The 19,915-nt window shown below is 40.4% G+C and overlaps 1 protein-coding gene across 3 annotated transcripts in view; it reads right to left on the bottom strand.

Moving 5' to 3' along the window:
• RCAN2 (regulator of calcineurin 2) overlaps positions 1-19,915 on the bottom strand; it is an 82,626-nt gene that overhangs the window by 15,648 nt on the left and 47,063 nt on the right. For all 3 annotated transcript variants that reach the window (XM_085057052.1, XM_085057051.1, XM_085057053.1), the window contains one exon: positions 581-754. In XM_085057052.1, the coding sequence (XP_084913178.1) occupies positions 581-754 (174 nt within the window). The remainder of the gene's footprint in view (positions 1-580; positions 755-19,915) is intronic.

The following is a 19,915-nucleotide window of genomic DNA, read 5'->3' as shown; positions in this document are numbered from 1 at the left end:
CATTCTCCCTCCCCTGGCCAAGGAGAACTGAACCCCCACCTGACAGTTCCAATAGATGGATATAATCATCTACGGCCCCAAGCTGAGAGTGTTGTTCTTTCCGACATTCTTCCTTTGACTTGGACTCAATAAAGTGCTTTTAGAGAATTCAGTATTTGTAATTCATGTATTCAGTAAGGAGAAGCCAAAAAGGCAAGAGGAAGCCTGACTGTGGCTCAGGGCTGCAGCCAAGTAAGTAATCCAGCTCAACCTTTTTTTATTCACTTGGATTCTTTACATTAGTCCTTTCTTATGTTTCGTTAAGAGAATTACCCACAAACAACACCCACTGCTGTAAATCACTTCTAAGATATGTAATTCTGTGTGTTGAATGAACAACTTTTGTCCTAAGTGGTCCTTTAAATTCACTGCAGACCCTCAGGGCAGGAACAGCTCAGTCAACACAAGGAGGTTTAAGTAATCTTTGTTATCAGAGAGATTGGGCATGGAAGAAGCCTTTACTACTTTTATTCAGTGTTAATGCACAGTATTTCTGTAAAAGCTATGTACTAACACAGAAGTAGATTCCAGATTTCATTACCTGTGCAAAATACAACTTTAACTTCTTCCCTCTGAACTGTGTTTCATGCAGCTCTATTCTGGCTCGAGCAGCTGATTTGGGACTGCTAAAATTTATCCGCACACGCCTGAAGCTTTTGAACAGCTGGAATGTCACGCAGTCATCATAGGCACGGAACAAACCTTCAAATTTCTCCTGCAAAAGAAAAAGAAATAATGCTGAAGATTAACTTTGTGCTCTGTCCTATCAATCTGTGTCAAAGAACAATTTGAAACTTGAAGACAGTTTCACCAGGAAGTTTCAACCTGTGGCCTTTGGGGACAGGTGTCCATAGGAAAATAAAGGCTCTGTGAAAAGAAATTAAGGAAAGCACTGGTCTGGTAGTGCTGAACTTTGCAAAAGGTTTTTGAACTTTGCAAATTGAGAACCCAGCAGGTATTGAACTTCTCATAAAAGTTGAGCAAACCTGTGACAGTGACATATGAAATGGAGCTGAAAGGACACATGACTGAAAACACCAGACAACTCATCTGCTCATCTGTGCAGAAGCAACCATTGTGTTGAATTACAATGGAGCCAGCAGACAAAGGCTGGAGCAGAGGGTTACATCCACATCAGCACTGCAGGGTCATTTTGTATTGCATAGTATGTTTTTCTCAATGTTTTGTTATTTAAATACTTAGAGGGTATACTCTTGTTCTTTGAGAGGTCCTGCAGCATCTGGAAACAAACTGGGCAGCTGAAAACAGTGATCTGTCTCAAAGAAAAACTTCAGACTTCAAAATGCTTAGCTGTAGAAAAAAGTTCAAAAGCTCATGACAAAAATAGGCATATTTTAACATTACAAAAGAAAGGTCTGAAATTTACCACATTCATAGATCTGGAGGTAAACAGAAATTCAAGGCATCTCGGCAGCCTTGGAGGCTCAGACTCTGATTTCTCTGCAAGCTGTGAGCACACAGAGGAATAGCTCCACACCATCAAATAAACCCAATGTCTTTAAATCAGTTCTGACACTTGTACAGATCTTTTAATCCACACAAGCATAGATTCATAAAGTGCTGAGCCTGAAAGGGGGCAGTTATTATTTAGTCCAGCCTTCATATTTACTCAGATTTCAGACTGCCATCCAGTGAGTCACACATCAAATCTGAGCATTTAAACTAGTGCAATCAAGACCTGAAGCCTTAGGTGAAGAATCAGCCAGACCAAAGCCCCTGCTTTTGGGACTGCTTTATTCTGGAAAAAAAACCAGTGAGTGAGATGATTTGCCACACCATTTAATATACACTGAGGGCTATTACATTTAGGGTTTGTATAATTACAATAAGCTAATGTATAATGGCAATAACCTGATCTGGATGCCCCATCCCTAGAAATGTTCAAGGCCAGACTGGATGGGGCTTTGAGTGACCTAGTCTAGTGGAAGGTGTCCCTGCCTATGGAGGGGAATTGGAATGAGATGATCTTTAAGGCTCTGTACAATTCAAACCACTCCAGGATTCTGTTTTCTTTGGTATCTCTGCAAGTCCTCACATTTTTACCTGTTTTAAAATACTACAACTTCTCGTCCCGGAAAACCATTTCTTTTCCCTTAGAGGGATAACTGGTAGAGACTACAAAAGATAAAAAAGAAAATGCAATTTATGTAATCTCATCAATGCTTCAGTTCTCATCTATTGAGCTTACAAGCAAAACAAAGAATTCAGAACTTTTTAGAAAAATATATCCTGAAGCACAATGCAGCTGCATCAGGAAGCACTAACAGCACCATGGGAGTAACTAATGCCAGAGTGAGGTATTTGTTAAGTAGTTAACAGGGAAACAGCCCAGTTCCATGGCCAGGGCTGTGCCACACCAAGGCACATGTGCCAGATTTCCTTTCATTCACTGCTAACTTTGTGGTCTTCCTCCCCATACAGTGATATTCCATCGCTGGCACCCTTTCAAAGGAACCTCCCCATGGTCTATTAAGCTTTCATGATTTTCATTTCATTCTGCCTGACCTCACTCACCTCTTCCTCTCACCACAGGAGATACTTTGGAGGAATGAAAAAAGAAAAAGAAAGAAAAAAGAGAGGCGAGAGCTCTGTGGTTTGGCAGAGTGTGACTAAAGGCATGCAGAAATGTCCAAAACAGTGTGAAGTGCACAGGTTTGTACAAGTGGGTCTAGTCTTACCACCCTATGTCCAAATTATCAACATTTCACACCTGTTATGCTTTTTATCAGCTTTGCTTATATTTTTGAAAAATCCCGTCTTCCTGAGCAGAAGCCTACATCCAGTGGCATTTGTATAAAGGTCAGCCAAAAGCAGCAGTCATCTCAGTCCTGTCCTGATTGGAATTTTGATGCTACAACCTTCACAATGGCCACAGAAAAAGTGCTGGGGGAAGGAAGAGAAAGGGACAGGGGCCCAGTGTCTTTGTAAAGTAGGACTCACATAGCATTCAGAAACAGAGTCCAAATAAAAAAATAAAGTGACTAATTAAAACTTATATATTCATGTTATCTTTATCACCAGTTTCAGACCTCCTTTTTAATGGAGGTCTGAAATCCTTTTTAAAAAGGATTTTTAAAAGCATCTTGAAGTAAAAAAACCTAAATACATATTAGTGTGGGACCTGGCAACGCTAGGTTAATGGTTGGGCTTGATGATACTAAAGGTCTTCACCCTATTCTATGGTTCTGTGAGACATATCAAGGTATTTATATATACATATAGGTAAGATGATCAAGATATAAGAGAAGTCTCATAAGGTAAAAATTAGCAGAAAGATGAACATTTGCCTGTAGGAGCTCTCAGTTTCTCTACGAGTCAACAATGAAATCATTCATCATGTAATAAAAAAGTTTCACCAAGCGGGGAGGAACAATGCATGGACTCGTGTGGACACTGGGAAGTATCTGTTCTGACTGCCTGTTTATTAGTAAAGAGATGCTCCCTGTACAGATGCAGTAGTATTTGCCTGCACCAGTCAGGGCTGTGTGCTTGCCCTCTCTGTAACACAACTCAGAGCCCAGATCTTGGTGAGGGCGTAACACAAAATTAGGGAGGACACAATTTCAAACATGGGTCCAAGAACAGTGAGCACAAGGAATGTGCTGGGCACATTCCTGGACTACACTGAGACTCACTCTCATTAGGCACTGAAAGGGAGAGATAGAGAACTCTAAAAGAGGCTGATTATGTCCTGGATGCCATTGGCAAACTGGGAGAACTTTAAAGCACTATGGACTTTATTCTGCTTGCTTTTCAATTTGATACTGACACAGCTTTAGAGATCCAGCTTTGATTAATGCTCCTGAAAATGCCACGGGGAGGAGGGAAATCAAGCCCTCTATTTGATATTAATACAGGGCAGTCTATCCACAGTGGGGACACTTCCACAGCACTAACTGAAACTGCAACTCCCATTAACAAGATTCATACATCTGGATTTTTCTACGTTTTCAGCTGATAACAATAATGACCTCAGCAGAGGTCATTAATCATCAAGTGAAGTTAATGGCCCTCAGCTGCATCTTGAGCCATCCCCACTCCTCCCAGCTTGATATTAATTCCCAGGAAACGCCTCTTGCCTTAATTGCTATTGCCTGTGACTTCTAATATCTGCTGAATGTACTTATCTGGATAAAAGTCTTTCAGAGTCATTCCAATCTATAAGAAAATTTATCATATACATTTTAAAGACCTAAGCAAATTCTCTCCCTTTCAAGTTTTGTGGATAAATTATTCAAGACTCATAATCCTCTCAATTCGGGACTTTTAAAGTGCTTTTAGGATTCGGTACTTTTAAAATGCTTTTAGAAAGTAAGTCTTTGGACTTTCAGAGCACTTTGAAAACTTGTGAAAAAAACAAAAAAAGGAAACAGCCAAAGTTAAGCAGCAGAGTTGCTATTCTGAAAAAGTCGAAATGCAGAAAGTCATGAGTTACGCATTTATTTCTGGGATTCTGGAGTGTCTTCATCCATCCCAAGTATGTCTCCATGAGGTCCAATTAATGCTCTGGAAAACATGAGTAGTCTTCATTTCACCAAGTTTTCACTTTTCCCTCATGGGCCCCATGCCCTCTCCTCATCTCGTTATTCCTTTGCTCAACACTGGGCACCTTTCCCCAATTCTTTCATGTCACCTTCTGTCAGCTCTCGTCATTCAGTGCCTCTAGCAGTTTCCAAAGTTCTTTTGTTTGTCTGTTTGTTTTCTAAATTAAAAAAAATTAGCACAAAGTAAGACCGTACTAATTAAAGCTGCTGATTACTCCAGATTGATGATTATCGTTTAGGACAGCCAATGCTGAGGACAAACAGAGCACCATGCAAGGAAGAAATGAGTGCTGGAGTGACAGACAGCAGCTAAGAGCCTCTCAGGACAAGGGCAAACTTATGCCTTCCTGCACTAAAAACTATTTCTAGCACTAAATGGGAGCTCACCTGGGACCAAGACCCTGTAAATCACATGGTAACAGTGATCAGTGAAATGCAGCCATAGGGAGGTAAAAAACATACTGGGTATATCTGGAAAAGTATTTCAAATAAAGCAAGGAGAGTATTAACAGCATTATATAGAGCACTATTATTGCACCTCACTAAAAATGCAGGGTTTGTTGCCTGTATCCTAAGCAGATTAATGGGAACAGATCCAGATAAAGGTTACAGGGAGGTGCTGGAGCATGTCCACAGAAGGGCAACAGAACTGGGGAAGGGTCTGGAGCACAAGTCTGATGAGGAGCAGCTGAGGGAGTTTGGGGGCTCAGCGTGGAGAAAAGGAGGCTCAAGAAGGACTTTCTGGTTCTCTACCACTCTTTGACAGGAGGGTGGAGCTGGGTGGGAGTCACACTCTGCCCCCACGGAACATGGACAGCACAACAGGAAATGGCCTTGAGTTGCTCCAGAGAAGGTTCAGATTGGATATTAGGAAAAAGTTCTTCACTGAAAGGGTTGCCAGGCATTGGAACAGGCTGTCCAGGGAATTGGTGGAATCACCATCCCTGGAAGTGCTCAAAAAACATGTGGATGTGGCACTTGGTGACACGGTTTAGTGGTCAACACAGCAGTGCTGAGTTAGTGGTTAAATTTGATGATATTAAAGGTCTTTTCCATCTTTAACCATTTGATAGTCCTATGAATTAACAACTTGCTAAGTGAGAAATGAAAATGCTTGGCTTATTTAGCAAAACAAAGAAAAGCCTGAGAGGAGATGGGAGTGTCATCAATAGTTTACCAGAACTGTTCAGACTAAGGATAAATTACGCTGTACAGAGTCAATCTAGAAGACTACGTCGGCATAAAACAAATGGAAACAGTTGGCATAAATAGATTTAGTCTAGAAGTTAAAGAAGGTTTCAAACATCAGAGTAATGATCCAGAAACAACCTTCCAATTACAGCAGTGGCAGCAAATTATTTTTTTAAGACTGAATTTGGTTAGTTCACGTGAGGGACTATGACAAAGTATCAACACAATGAGCATTGTAAAACATGACAGCCATAATTAGCAAGTGAATTGGGTTCTGACACAGCAAGTTCCCGTGATTTATTTCCAAACATTTCTTTCATGAATAGCTCCACTGGTATTGTGTTCATTCAGGACAAAAGCCAAGCTCTAATTCAAATCAATGGAAGCCTTTCCACAGACATCAGTGAGCTTTGGATTAGAGCCCTAGAACTCAGAACCCAAATTACATTTTATTATTCAGTGTGTTTACACTCATTATCACCCTTGCTACACATTTGATTTAGGAGATGGCTGTGATTTAAAATGTTAGCCTAATGCTTTTCCTAGAGTTTTGCAAGCAAAGAAAGAAAGCATTTTTCCTATTTTAATTTTTCCTGTTCATTTATGCAAAAGATACTCCAAGGACTGAACCACAATAGGGAATGAGATATAATTCACAATTACGAAATTAGTTTTTCCTGAAATTAGTTCTGTACTGGATATAAACATCCCTGGAAGACATAAGCTCCTATCTAAGAGCTGAATGTATTCTGTTTCCACACAGCCGTGCTGGTTGCAACACTACAAAGCTCTCGTGAGGCATGAGAAGAAAGAAAGAATCTGGTAGAACATGTGGAAGCCATGCACTGAAGAGTCTTGTAACAAAAGCAATCTAAGAATAGAATAATTCCCTGTTTATAGCAAAGAGGATGGGCACACCAGTTATCTAGGGGGATAAAGGAGTCACTAAAGTGACACACTTAATAAAAATAATAAAACAGAAGTCCAGAATTATCAGCTGGAAATGATTTCAGGATTGGAATACGTCAATGCCACATGAAGGGTATTGTAATGACCTAGCCTGGATATTGTGTATGGCTCTTCTCACCCATGATTAAGGAAAATGGAGGCACAGGTGGATGATCCCCATCTCTGGAAGTGTCCAAGGCCATGCTGGACAGGGACCTGAACAACCTGGTCTAGTGGGAGATGTCCCTGTCTGTGGCAGGGGGTGGAACAAGATGGTCCCTTCCAGGTCAAACTGTTCTGGCATTCTGTGATCTTGCCTTGGGAAGCAGAACCCAAAGTATGAGGTGTTTCCTGCTGCATCCAAGTATAAGGAAATCAATAAATGATGTCAAGGAAAGAGATGAGCAGAATTAAAATAACCAACAGTGTTGATATTAAACAAAGACTGCCTATTAAAAGATTTAGACTTAAATTGAGCAGGTTATTTAGCACTAGACCTGTAGTATATCAAAATGCCATTAGCCCTGAAATAGAAAAAAGCCTAATTACTTTTATGAAAAGGGTAAGAAGGAAAGATTAGAGTACTATGCATTTCTGTGGTTCTCAAAGACAAAAGGAGACGAAAAAAGGGATCCTGATTTGTCTAATCAAAACTTAAAAGAACTGGGTTCACCTGAAGTGCTTTTGACAATTATTTAATGAGCCACACAAAACAAGCAAGCAGCTTGATACATCTTACATGTGAAAATTCCTTAAAAGCAAGAACTCCCTCAAGTAGCCAGTGTAAGCAACAGCCTCATCAAGGATCAAACTCCCTGCTTCCAAAAAGGTGAAACTCAGTGGGAAATCCTGGAACTGCACATGAAAAACCATGATTGATTCTCAGTTAAAATTCCAGAAGTGGTGTAAGGAGAGGAAATATTTTAAACCAATTACAATGAACAGAGAGCTCCTACAGGCTTGTCCTATTGGCTTTAGGAAACAGCAGGAGAATAAAAGACAAATTTACCACTCAGAGATCCCCTTAAGGCACAGGTCTCCAGGTTGTAGCTTTTTATTTCACCTTTCACTGTAGGTAGCTGTAGCTGAGAGTGTGGGATCTTCCTATTTCCCTCCTTACAAGGTGGGCAGAGTATTATTTGAATAAAAATTTCACACTGTCTGAATGTTGGTTTGCAGAAAGTTACTTCTGTTACCAAAGAGAATCCCTTAGACAATCCCACAGCTGGAAACAGCAACAGAAAAATGTGTCATTCCACCTGTCATTCACCAGGGCACATTTTAAGAGGACACTTCTACATGTGAAATGTTTTGAAAGGGGCAAAACTGGGGAACACTGGCTATTTGGCCAGGTAAGCAGAACTAAAAAGTACACTGCAATGACCTCCTGGTTACTGCATTGCCTAAAAGTGTGTTCCTCACCTTGGAACTCAGTGCAAAGCCTAGCTAATCTCTTCCTCAAGTTAGATTAGAGCATTAACATAGGGCTGGAAAGAGCTTGGGTTTATTTATTTATATTAAACATGGCAGTAATTAGCATCTTCCAAAATTGAACAATTCTTTCAGTACATGAACAAAACAACCCAGGTTTGCTACCCCAGTCCAGTCTGTTTGTTTTTCTGTGCTTGGCTTCCTCTTGTTTTCAAGGGGTAAAGGTCAGGAAAATTGTGAACCGAAGATGAAATAAAATAGTAAAGCCAAAAAAAATTTAAAGGCTGGACTTTGAGAGCGGTGGTGTTACAAAATGCACTAAATCTCACTCTCTCCAGTTAAATGAAGATTGATTTGCCTGCACTACTGCAATCCTGATAAAGGGAGGGCCTAACACTTCCAAGCTTTCCTATGTAAAGAATGCACAGTTTGTATTCCAGAAGTGATGCTAAATGGCCTTGTTGCTCAGCAATTTGCAGTGAACCAACCCTAAATAGGAGCACACTGGTCACAAAACAGTCCTGTTCCATGGCTCACACATCCTGCTGTGTTATCCTTACACATCAGGGCTGTTTGGAGGCATCTGTAAAACCTTCAGATCCTGAAGGATGCATTGAGCGTTCTGTCTTCCACATTGTGCCAAAATCATTCTGACAGCAAAAATATTTGATGCAATACTTACTGCTTACACATCCAGTGTCTTGCTCCAGAGAGGGACTTTGAGAAAGTGTAACAGACATTACACAGTGTTGTAAAGATATTTATAACTCGTCATCTCACAAAGAGCCATGATGGCAAAAGTAGGTCGGGAGCTGGAAGAAGTTTGCTGGTCCCACCTCACAGTGGGAGTACAGCAGGAAGAGGCATCCTTCCCTTACCAGCCCTCCTTGCATTCCATGCTCACCACGGCATGACAGCACTGCAAACATCCCAGTGAACAGAACAACACAGATCTCACTCTTGAAAAATCAGCTGAACCAAATAAATTTACCTTCGGCTTCCAACCCATCAGCACAACAAAAGGTACAGAGATAATATCTGCCCCAAAGCTTAACAGAAATGCATTCACATTTCGGAAGAGGCTGACAAATGTCAGGGGCACAGAATTTTGCTGCGTTGCCTTTTCTGTTTTTAACCAGCTCACATTCCTGTTTACCTCAATGTGACGCACATTCCTCCTGCTTAGCTCCACTGATCTGGAAACCAAAGGCTCCTTCAAGATGAAATAAATTGTTCCTGTGGCAATGCCAAGGGGGTGATTTAATATAGTTTGGAGAGTTCTCAATTCAATTTCACACCCAACGATTGAGCTAAAAGAAAAATCCACACTTTACATTTCTTCTTTATAGGAGCACTGTTATTTTACTGTATCATCAGCCACAGCTTTTTTGAGCACACCATATCTGAAGTACTCCAGTTCCAGATGCTGTATGAGCTCCCTGAAATGCTGGAAGTGCTCTTTCAAACCAGCTGGCAAAGTGCACATTCTATGAACAGATCCATTAGTTTCACCCCCAGTGCTGGGGAGTGTTCTGTAGAGACATCATTCTTTGTTCCCTGAAAAGCCACTTTTGATTCCTGTGCTGGCTACCATTATTGTGCAACATCACTTAATGCTTGCCTTCTTTTCTTTTTTCCTCTTTTGCACTGTGTTTGGCAGTGGAAAATAAAATAAAAATCAAAACCTGAACAGATTTGCGGAGGATTTAAGGCACTTGTTTCCAAATAGCAGCCTTACATTTTAGCTTGAGAATGGTAAACATAATGCTGAGAACAAAGATTTGAAGAAAATAGTCAGACTGTCCTGAAAAAACCCTCCAGTTTTTGTTTGCTTCAAACAATAACTGAATAGATAATGTATGTAGTGAACTCCAAGGGGCTTGTCTGCATTGGGTTTAAAAATGTTTATAGTACAATACCAGCTATTGATTTTGTCTTGTTCCTGTTGTTAAGCCCAACAATTAATTGGTAGCACAAGAACAAATTACTGTGTCTAAGTTTCTAAAGTTCTTATTATTTTAATTTAGCAAACAAAATAAGGAAGAAAAATAACCTTAATTAGTTTTTACCAAAAGCTGCTACATTTATATTAATAAGGAATGTTCCAAGAACAGATCTCTGCAGCAAAACAGTTGGTGCTGAGGACTTTCTGATCAGGTGCCACAGACTGAATGCCCATTAGCAGTTGGAGCATATCAGGCACACTACTACAGTGCATTTTCTGTATTAATTTCATCTGAAAGGCATCCAGTTCATGAACTGCTCTGTGATGTGAACAAAAAGCACAGTTAATGAAGAGCAACAGGAAAGCTGCCTCATGAGAATGCCCAGCTCAGACTGAAAATGCTAATGTAGACACAAGCCCGTATCTCTCATAAAAATAGTTGGCTGGCACTCCAGGAAAAGAAAAAGAAACCCCACAACCAAACTGAAATACTAGGGAGAATAGTAAATAAGGGACTGGTGGTCAAACTTGTGCTCAAAACTAGGACTGAAATTATTTATTATGAGAAGCTATGTGAAAACTATTCACATTCATGGAACTATAGAATGGTTTGGGTTGGAAGGGACCTTAAAGCTCACCTACCTCCAACCCCCTGCCCTGGAGGGGACACCTTCCACTAAACCAGGTTGCTTCAAGCCCTGTCCCATCTGGTCTTGAACATGATGGTGGGGAATGGGCAGCCTCAGCTTCTCTGAGCAACCTGTGTCAGGGCCTCACCACCCTCAGAGCAATGAATTTCTTCCTATTAACTGTATAAACTTTGATACTGTAAGAAAAGCTACATAAATATCCATCTTCTTATGACACTATTTTTCACTGATCTTTGGCAACTGCAATTTCATCTCCTCAAGCCTTCTGAGGCCACACCATTGTCCTGTTTGCGTGGTGATACTGAGGCAAGGAGAGACTCACAGTCACAGTGACAGCTTATGGGAAACCATGGGAGTAGAAGCAGAGTTTCCATAACTCATTCTGAATCACTTTACTTCTACACAACCCCCCGCTGGAGTATAGAAACCTCAGCCTCTTAAAAATCTGTTAGTGAGGCTGTGGAAGTGTCAGGGGACACCTCTGTTGCTGTGACGCAGAATCAGGATGTCAGTGTGCAAAATGCTAAATGCAAGGATGAGCTACAATAAAGGGAACACCAAGAGCTGAGAAACTGTGTCTCATTTATATTCTTGGAGATGCAATGTTGTAAAACAAACATAAAATACACACTACTCATTCCCTGACACTGTCAACCCAGTTAAACTAGAAAATAAACAAGAACAAGCCATGGGACAGTTTAAACAAATAAAATGCTTGCATTGCCCATTCCTGATTTACTGTTTTGCCTACAGTGATCAACATTTATAGCATTTCAGCTGTTCTCATCAGTCATGGGGAGTGCTTTCTCCCTTTCCTCTCCTCTAACACTGCAAACTGCACGAACAGGACTAAAAATACAGTGTCAACTTGTCTGGATTTGGAAAGGACACTGACAATTTTGAAAGCAACTACGAAGCAAAAAAAAAAAAACCAAAAAAAAAAAACCCAAGTAGGAGAGTGGAATAGAATCTAATCTCATGCTGCTCCATAAATGTTATTTAACTGATAAGAAAAAAGGTACAAGGGGAACTCCTGACCCACCAGTGCACATCCTCTCATCATCATCATTTCTTGCCTTCCTCTGCAGCCCACAGTCAGTGACCCCACAGTCACAACTAGCAGCACTGTGACCACTGTCTAACGCTCTGCTTGTGCTGTTTGACTGTTCCTTGTTCTTCCCAGTCTGTCCCGACCATCTGTCATTCCCTGTCTTACACTTCATTTGCAAATTACTCGAGCAGGTCTGTTGTCTGTACATCTGAGCAGCTCCTAGGAGCTGCAGCCTCTGAGACTGGAGGCTCTTTGTACAGTGAAGATAAACCAAGGATGGAAATACACTGCCTCCAGTCAAGTGGAGTCTTTAGCAAACCTACACCAACTACATGTAAACAGTGTTTCAGAATTAATGGCATAAACAAAAATATCAGAAATAAACATGTAAGGAAGTGGTAAAAAGAAAACCAAAATCATCAGTGGGCTGGAAGAGAAGGAAATGTCCTGTTTACAAATGTGACAAATTGGGTGGATACTGATATTGGACTTAGTAAGCAGATTCCAGCACCCAAAAAGGCTGAGATGAGAGATATAGGTTCTGTACCAGGTACAGAAAGGCAGAAAAAGAAGCAGAAGTTTCCATCTGCCTCAACAGCCACTAGTGCCATCCAATTCCAGACAGGACACAGGGCATTTCAGTCGTACAGTGATATAATTGTTTTATTAGACAGATGGAAGGAACCCCAGGGTGAAAAAGCAAATATTCCTGACTGAACTGCTCCCATGTCATTTTTCAACCAACTGGAAAATTTCCAGTTGGCACGAATTTTGTTTAGAACCAAGAATTGGAAAGTAGACTAATCCTATATTAGAGCTAAAACTAGCACTGATCTTCATCAAAGTAATTTTCATTTCCTGATGTGAAAAATATATGAGTAACAGCATGATATTAAAAAGATACTGGACTGGGATTATGAAACTGAAGCTGCTCTCCAGAGCAATTGGTGAGAAGGAACAAGCCCTGTGACTGGCAAGCAGAATGGTAACAAATGGAGATTTTCTTCTTTTTATGAACAAGTTTTTTAAAAATAAGTAGGACACACAAAAATAATCAGTATCCCATGGTTTCCTGCCCTGTGGCACTGTTTCACACTGACTCTGTGTCACATTTACCTTGCAAATGTCCTTGGTGCCAGTCTGGAATTTTGGAGACAGACATGACAATCAGAGAACATCCAGAGCTAGAAGAAACTCACAAGGATGATCAAAGTCCAACTCCTGGCCCTGCACAGGACACCCTAACAATCCCACCCTGTGCCTGAGAGCATTGTCCAAACTCTTCTTGAACTCTGTCAGCCTTGGGGCTGTGACCATTCCCTGGGGAGCCACTCAGTGCCCAACCACCCACTGGGGTATCCAACCTAAGCCTCCCATGACACAGTGAAGATTCAAGGAGTTTGGCTTTGAGGTCAAGGAGATTTTTTTTGTGTAGATTCTAAATGACAGGAGAAGAAGTGGGATACCAATTCTGGTCCAAGTAGTCATTCAAAATAAAGGGAAGCCACCTGTTCACTACTGAGGTTACATCCTCAGGAGGTGTCCCAGACCACTCAGCCTGATGCATGGACTGTGCCTGCATCCACCTGCACATCACTGCACTGCAGAAGCAGCCCCAGGTTGTAGTCCCAACAGTCTGCTGGAGCCCCAAGAACAGAATTTACACTTTTGAATTGAAATTGAAACCTTTGTATTTAATCAGTATGGGATACTAGCATTTAATTAAGAAGGGCAAACTATCAACTAGAAGTGAATACATTCATGCTCAGCACAGTCCAGACTTTCTCTAAGGGATACTCAAACCAGAAACACAGTAGAACTGGATTTTCTGCATAGAAACCTCAAAATTAATGGAAGACATTAAGGGAGAATAAATCAATAAGGATACCTTTATATAAGTGGTCTCAACTGTAATAGGGCAGGTTAATTTCAATATAAGGAAGAAATTCTTTACTGTCAGAGTGCTGAGGTCCTGGTACAGATTGCCCAGAGAAGCTGTGGCTGCCCCATCCCTGGAAGTGTTCAAGGCTAGGTTGGATGGAGGTTGAAGTAAAATGGGATAGTGGAAGGTGTCCCTCCCATGGCAGGGGATGGGACAGGGTAATCTTAAAAGTCCCTTGCAACCCAAACCACTCTTTGATTCTGTAATTTTATGATTCTAAAGTAGAGTAGTTCAATAATCTGCATTATTATCATGCACATACCTCATTTTACACACAAATGTAAACTCCTATTATACCATCATTTTACCACACTTATACCAACTACTTATTTCCAAAGTAAATTCCCATTAACAAAGACTTTCTCTTTATAAAATTGTTAATGTCCTTTGCTCTGCTTCTATTTCACTATACAATACATAAACTATAAAACTGCATAATAGTTAAAGCTTAAGCAGGAATTTTAGCAAACACTGAGCCAATGACATGAAAAACTATTACATACTGTCTTCTAGGATGCAGGATGCATTGAGTAAATGCTTGTTTTGTGATTGCTACTGTATGCCAAGCTCTTTCCCCATCGCAAAAAATATCACCACTTTGGGAGTTAAGATTGTGGGCAAGTTGCTTATATCACTACAGTTTTTCAACAGTGTCAGGTTAATCATTTGCTACAAAAGCATGACGCACGTAGCTAAACATCTTTCCTCTTTATTCACTTATTTCTAAAAAAATCAGGCAAAAAGGCATCAGCTCCCAAACCTCTAAAATTTTAAGTATGCCAATAATTTACTTCTGTCTAACATAAGCAGCACACTCATTTCTGCTATGGCCCAGCATTTGGCTTTGCTCCCAGCTGTCTTGATTAATAAAAATTTTTTTTAGCTCAACAACTCTCAGATTCTGGTTCAAGGACTGGCAGTCGCCTGCAAAAAGCTATCTGGTCACACAACCCTGCAGTTCCTCTCCTGGAATCAGCTGTTTCTAAAGATAAAGGTAGGACTTTTCACACGTCAGTGGTTTTCTTCTTAGGCTCTGTAAACAAGGTAGCGACATGAAATCGCATTTCTAGACAAGAAAATGTGCATCTGAAAAGTCTAACCAGAGGCAAACAGCACAGCTGCAACAGCAAACTTGGGCTGCAGCAGCTCTCCTGTAAGGAAAGGCTGGGAGAGTTGGGGTTGTTCAGCCCCGAGAAGAGAAGGCTTTAAGAGTTCTGAGGCTTATGGCAACCTTTGGATACTTAAAGAGGATTTATAAGAAAGATGGAGAGAGGATTTCTACCAGGGCTTGTAGTGACAGACAAGAAGCAATGAGTTTAAACAAAAGAGGGCAGATTTAGATTGGACCTAAGGTAGAAATTCTTCCCTGTGAGGATAGTGAAGCCCTGGCACAGGATGCCCAGAGAAGCTGTGGCTGCCCCTGGATCCCTGGAAGTGCTCTAGGCCAGACTGGACAGGGGTTGAAGCAATCTGGGAAAGTGGAAGGTGCTCCTGCCCATTGCAGGAGTTGAAATGAGATTATATCTGAAGATCCCTTCTAAACCAAATGATTCTGTGACTCCACATTTGTTTTACTTACAGAAGTATGACACTGCGGCTAATTATCCACTGCAATTCACTGGAACTCAACAGTTCAATCACAAAATCAACTCACACAACTGTTTAGTCACGTGAATGCCTTTATACAGTTGTAACTTTGAGTTCTTTTCTTTTTGCACTATATTTCATCCTGTTGTATAACTAAGGGTTTTTCAGAATTCTGAAGGGTTCTGCCCCACCAGGACAGTGTCATCCACCCTTTTTTTTGAGTTTTTTCTCTGTTGATTACTGCCATTATTCTCAACCTGCTCTCACAAAGGAACATGTGAGCTTACCTACTTCAATGCCTTCACCATTTGAGAATAAACTGGTTCTGCTTTAGACATCCTGTAAACAACTATGCACCCACCTTATGGAAATTATATTTAGAGTGTAGATTACTTATGGAAATGTCTTGAACAGTGTGAAAGTTTTAGTCAAAATATCTACACTCCACATCTCCTTTATCCCAGTTATCCCACTGCCCTGTCAAACAAGGAAAGCATTTTAAATTGACGTGATTTGGTCAACACAGCCGAGGCCTAATTACTTCCAAAGTACTTCAAAACTTATTCCCAAAATTCAAGTAAGATAAAAATACCTGTAATTATCCAGGTCTTTCTTCCCTCCTTCTTTTAAACACAAATGCTATTTTTTTAATATCTCCCATCCTCAGCAGTCTCTTTGTAATCTATGAATTCTCAAAGATAATTTCAAACACTAAAAAATTATTTCAGCTACATCCTAAAGCATTCTTAGGTAGATTTGAGCAATTCCTGTATACTTAAATATCTGTCTATCATTTTAAGCAGTTTTTCTCTGCTCTGGCCACTGCTAGGGTTGGTTTTTCTATTAGTTTAGGTAATCATCTGTGTTATTATATAACACACATTAAATCAGTCACACCATAACCCTCCCCAAATTATGTATCTTGCTATTAATGGATTTGCACATTGTTTTCCTCTTAATTTTTATACATCACAAGACTTCCCACATTCTTATTTAAATCCTCTGCTAATTGAAATTTATTTTGTGATTTTGCACACTTGGTTTTTACTTTATATATAAATCCTTAAACTGCTGTAAAGCAAAAGGAGTATATGATCTAACCCTAATAGTTCTCTTATTGTCTGTCCCATCTGTCCTTTGCATCAGGACAGATAATCTCCATTATGCATTCAAAAGTGCCTCCTTTGCTGCTAATTCTCATGTTCTTCTTGGTCTCTAAGACAATCTTCTTAGGAGACACTATTTCCCAGCTCCTTAAGGTCTCTGAGCATGACTTTAAAAAAAAAAATTTCTTCTGTTCATGTGACTTCAGACTATTTCAAAGCTAACTTCAAATTAATTTTCACCAACAGTGCATGCCATTGTTAATTTCTTCAATTGCTGAAATCAAAACCAAAAATCAAATTAAATTACCTACCTTCATTTGCTGAAAAAAATGCACCCAGAACAGTACCATAATTTGATATATGTCTTACTGTATCACCTACTGCTTGGATACTTCCAAAAATTTAAAAATTACTGTTATTTATTTGTAGTATAATCTACCACAGTCAACAAAAACAACAAGGAAAAACACAAAAATCCTTCTTGCATTCCAGAAGGATGAAGCAGAAAGACAGGGGAGGCAGGCATAAAATACATTAAAAGACAATATATTTGATTTTTTTTGTAAGGTTCCAACATATTTTCTATCCTACGCATGTATATGTAGCTTAGTCTAGGCGTGTTCAATCGTTTAATTCCTTGTGAGACATTTAACAGCAAAATGTTTTGAGGAAGGAGTTGAAAGGAGAGTGGTAGCAGACCAGAGTACCCCTTCACAAAGGGATTTTGTTATCTGGAGGTGGGATGGAAGCCTGTGGAAGACACTTTCAGTAAAGTAGAAAGCTGTCAAGATTAATTTAACTAAGGTTTCAACAATGCTTAACACCTGCTTGATGAAAGCTTTGTCACAAAATCCTCCCTTTTTTAGATAATCAGTGGGTTTTTCCAGCATCTTGTGTCATCTTCTGCCATTAAATCATTCCACTACAGCACAAGAAGTCGAAGTCATCTGTTCTCACCTTGGTCTTCCATAGATTACTCTTGTTTTCATGGGCTCTCCCTCCATCCTGACTCCCCTGCCACTGTCTACCCCCTCAGACACAAGACCTGCCACCACTGCCTCCTTGCCCCAACCTCCACAGGAGTTTTTCCCACTTTTGGTCTTTCCCAACAGAGGCACTTCATCACAGTGATTTCCCTCCTCCAAAACCCCATGCTCCCCTTGCCCATTTCAGCCACATTTTGAGTAACCAACTGCTTTCCTCCTCCCTCAGCTCAGAAGAGTTCCACCTATGATCTGCCCCTTAAAGATATTTGCTTCTCTTAAATAAATGCCCTTCTCTGAGGGAGAAAGGCCATTTCTGCCAGTGGGTTGCTTTTGGTTTTGTTTTTGTATCAGGACTAAAAAAAAAAATAATAATTATCCAAACAAAACAAAATATACACTACCCTGCCCCCAACACAACCAACATTTGTTCTGTGGTTAAAACAAATTTCCCAGTATAGGTCTAATTATTCAGACCATTCAAAAGCTTTTATTCTTAGTAATTTAATTATTGATTTTCTCCAAGAAACATGGAAAAGTAGCCAAAACTGAATGCAAAACTTGTCGTCAGGCAAGAGAATACACAGGAAAGGATGATGAAACTTGAGGCTGGTAAAGTTTGATTAAGATTTGTACAGCAAATCAAACAATTCATCTTCTTATCTCCTTCATAAATGGAATTTCTTTTATTGAGAGGATTAGCAGGTTTTTTACCAAAATTTGTTCATCTGCCTCACATCAGCACATCTGACCTACAGGAATAAAAGGACAAGTGAGATTTCAGCCAAGTTACCACTTCCCTGTGTCTGTGCAGCAGAAATCCTGCTGCATGATTCAGCTTTCTGAATGCCTCCACCTTTTAATGGCAAACGTATCTCTCACTACAACAGATGAAGCAGAGATGTTCTTCTGCAAGTGACAAACTGAGGTGGAAAAACTCCCCTGAACAGTTGCCTGTTGCTACTGCTCTGAGCTCAACAGGTTCCTGTGTTTCTCAGCTCAGGGACTATTATTCCAACAGGTGGAACTATCTGGTGCTGCAGAACTGGAGGCTCTCTCATGCTGCAGTACATTTCTCCTGATAAACATGAAGCCATCCTGCAAGACAAAGTCAGTCTTTCCATCTGCCCGAACCTAATGTGGATTCTGAAAAGGAACAAGTTTAGACTAATTAAAAACAAAACAAAAACCAACCAACCAAAGAGACATATACACCCCCCCCCAAAAAAAAAAGAAAAAAAAACCCAAGAAAAACAAAGCACAAAAAAACCACCAAAATCCAACCAAAACCAGCTACTAACTAAGCAAAGCTCCTTGGTCTCTGAAAAACGTCTAGAGCTCAATGACATTTGAGATTGAACATCTACAGAAAACGATTAAGAACACGAATCATTAATTACACCAGTTCTGCTGCATTCCAAACCCAGTTTCCTAATCAGAGAACTGGTCCCTCAGTTTTCCATCTGCAAATGAGAGTACTTGGAACTTTTTACCTATAACACCACTCTGAGGTTTTTCAGCAACTCCAGGTATACAGAACAGACACTTCCACAGAGATGCTGCGCAGTATCCAGCTGGTTTGCCACCCTACAAGGACAATGGGGCTGTTTACTCCATCACAGGTGCTACAACCAAAGGCTTCTTGATTCAACCAACAGAAATTCCACGTGGGGACAGTTAAAGGCATCAGAAGGACACTGATGATGTGATAAGGTGGTCTGTGCTATCAGGAATGGACATGGACAAAGCAGAAATCAACCTGAATCCTAGATGGAAAACATAGGTTGGGGCCAAACCTGCACGTGCTTTTTGAAGGCATTGCCAATAAGGAAAAGAAAGGGGAGAAGTCTCTTCTGGGGGAAGTTTCAATACAGATGGCATTTAGAAGAAGGTGCTTACTGAAAATCATATTAATGGAGGAAATTTTCAGGAAGCTCATGCACACAATGCTGGCACCACTATAAATATGTGGATGGAAAACACAGTCTTCCAGCAACTGGCCACTGACTGGAGGCTTTGCTTGGCCAGTTTCTGGACCTTGGCAGCCTGTGTGTTTGCCAAGTGTTTGACAAACTGTGGTACTCTTTCCTCAGTGTCTCTTTGCCAAGGAAGAATTCTCCGCTCAAGACCACACTGTCACAGTTGTTTGCACTCCAGCATATGATTAGGTAACATCTTCCAAAGAAAACAGGCTGTTTAGCAGTTGAATAATCAAAGCTGAGTAGATTATTTAAGGCCTTTGGTAGAATCACCCCTAGAAAATATTAAAGGAAGAACTGTCCAAACATAGAGCAGGTACATTAGTCTATGAGAAAAAAAATTACTAAAAATATACACCAGGTTGGTGCAGACCTCTGCCTCAGAGCCTGCAACACTGCTCAGTATCAAAGCTTAGTCATGCTAAGCAGCAGCAAACAGAATGAGTAAAATTTGAGACAAAAGACTGCACATATACAGCACCTTCAGAGGAAAATGAG

Source organism: Lichenostomus cassidix, chromosome 3 (assembly GCF_008360975.1).
Source record: "Lichenostomus cassidix isolate B80296 chromosome 3, HeHo_3.0, whole genome shotgun sequence".
In the NCBI taxonomy this organism is placed as follows: Eukaryota; Metazoa; Chordata; class Aves; order Passeriformes; family Meliphagidae; genus Lichenostomus; species Lichenostomus cassidix.
Note: the sequence above shows the minus strand (reverse complement) of the source record. Positions and strands in the feature narration are given on the sequence as shown.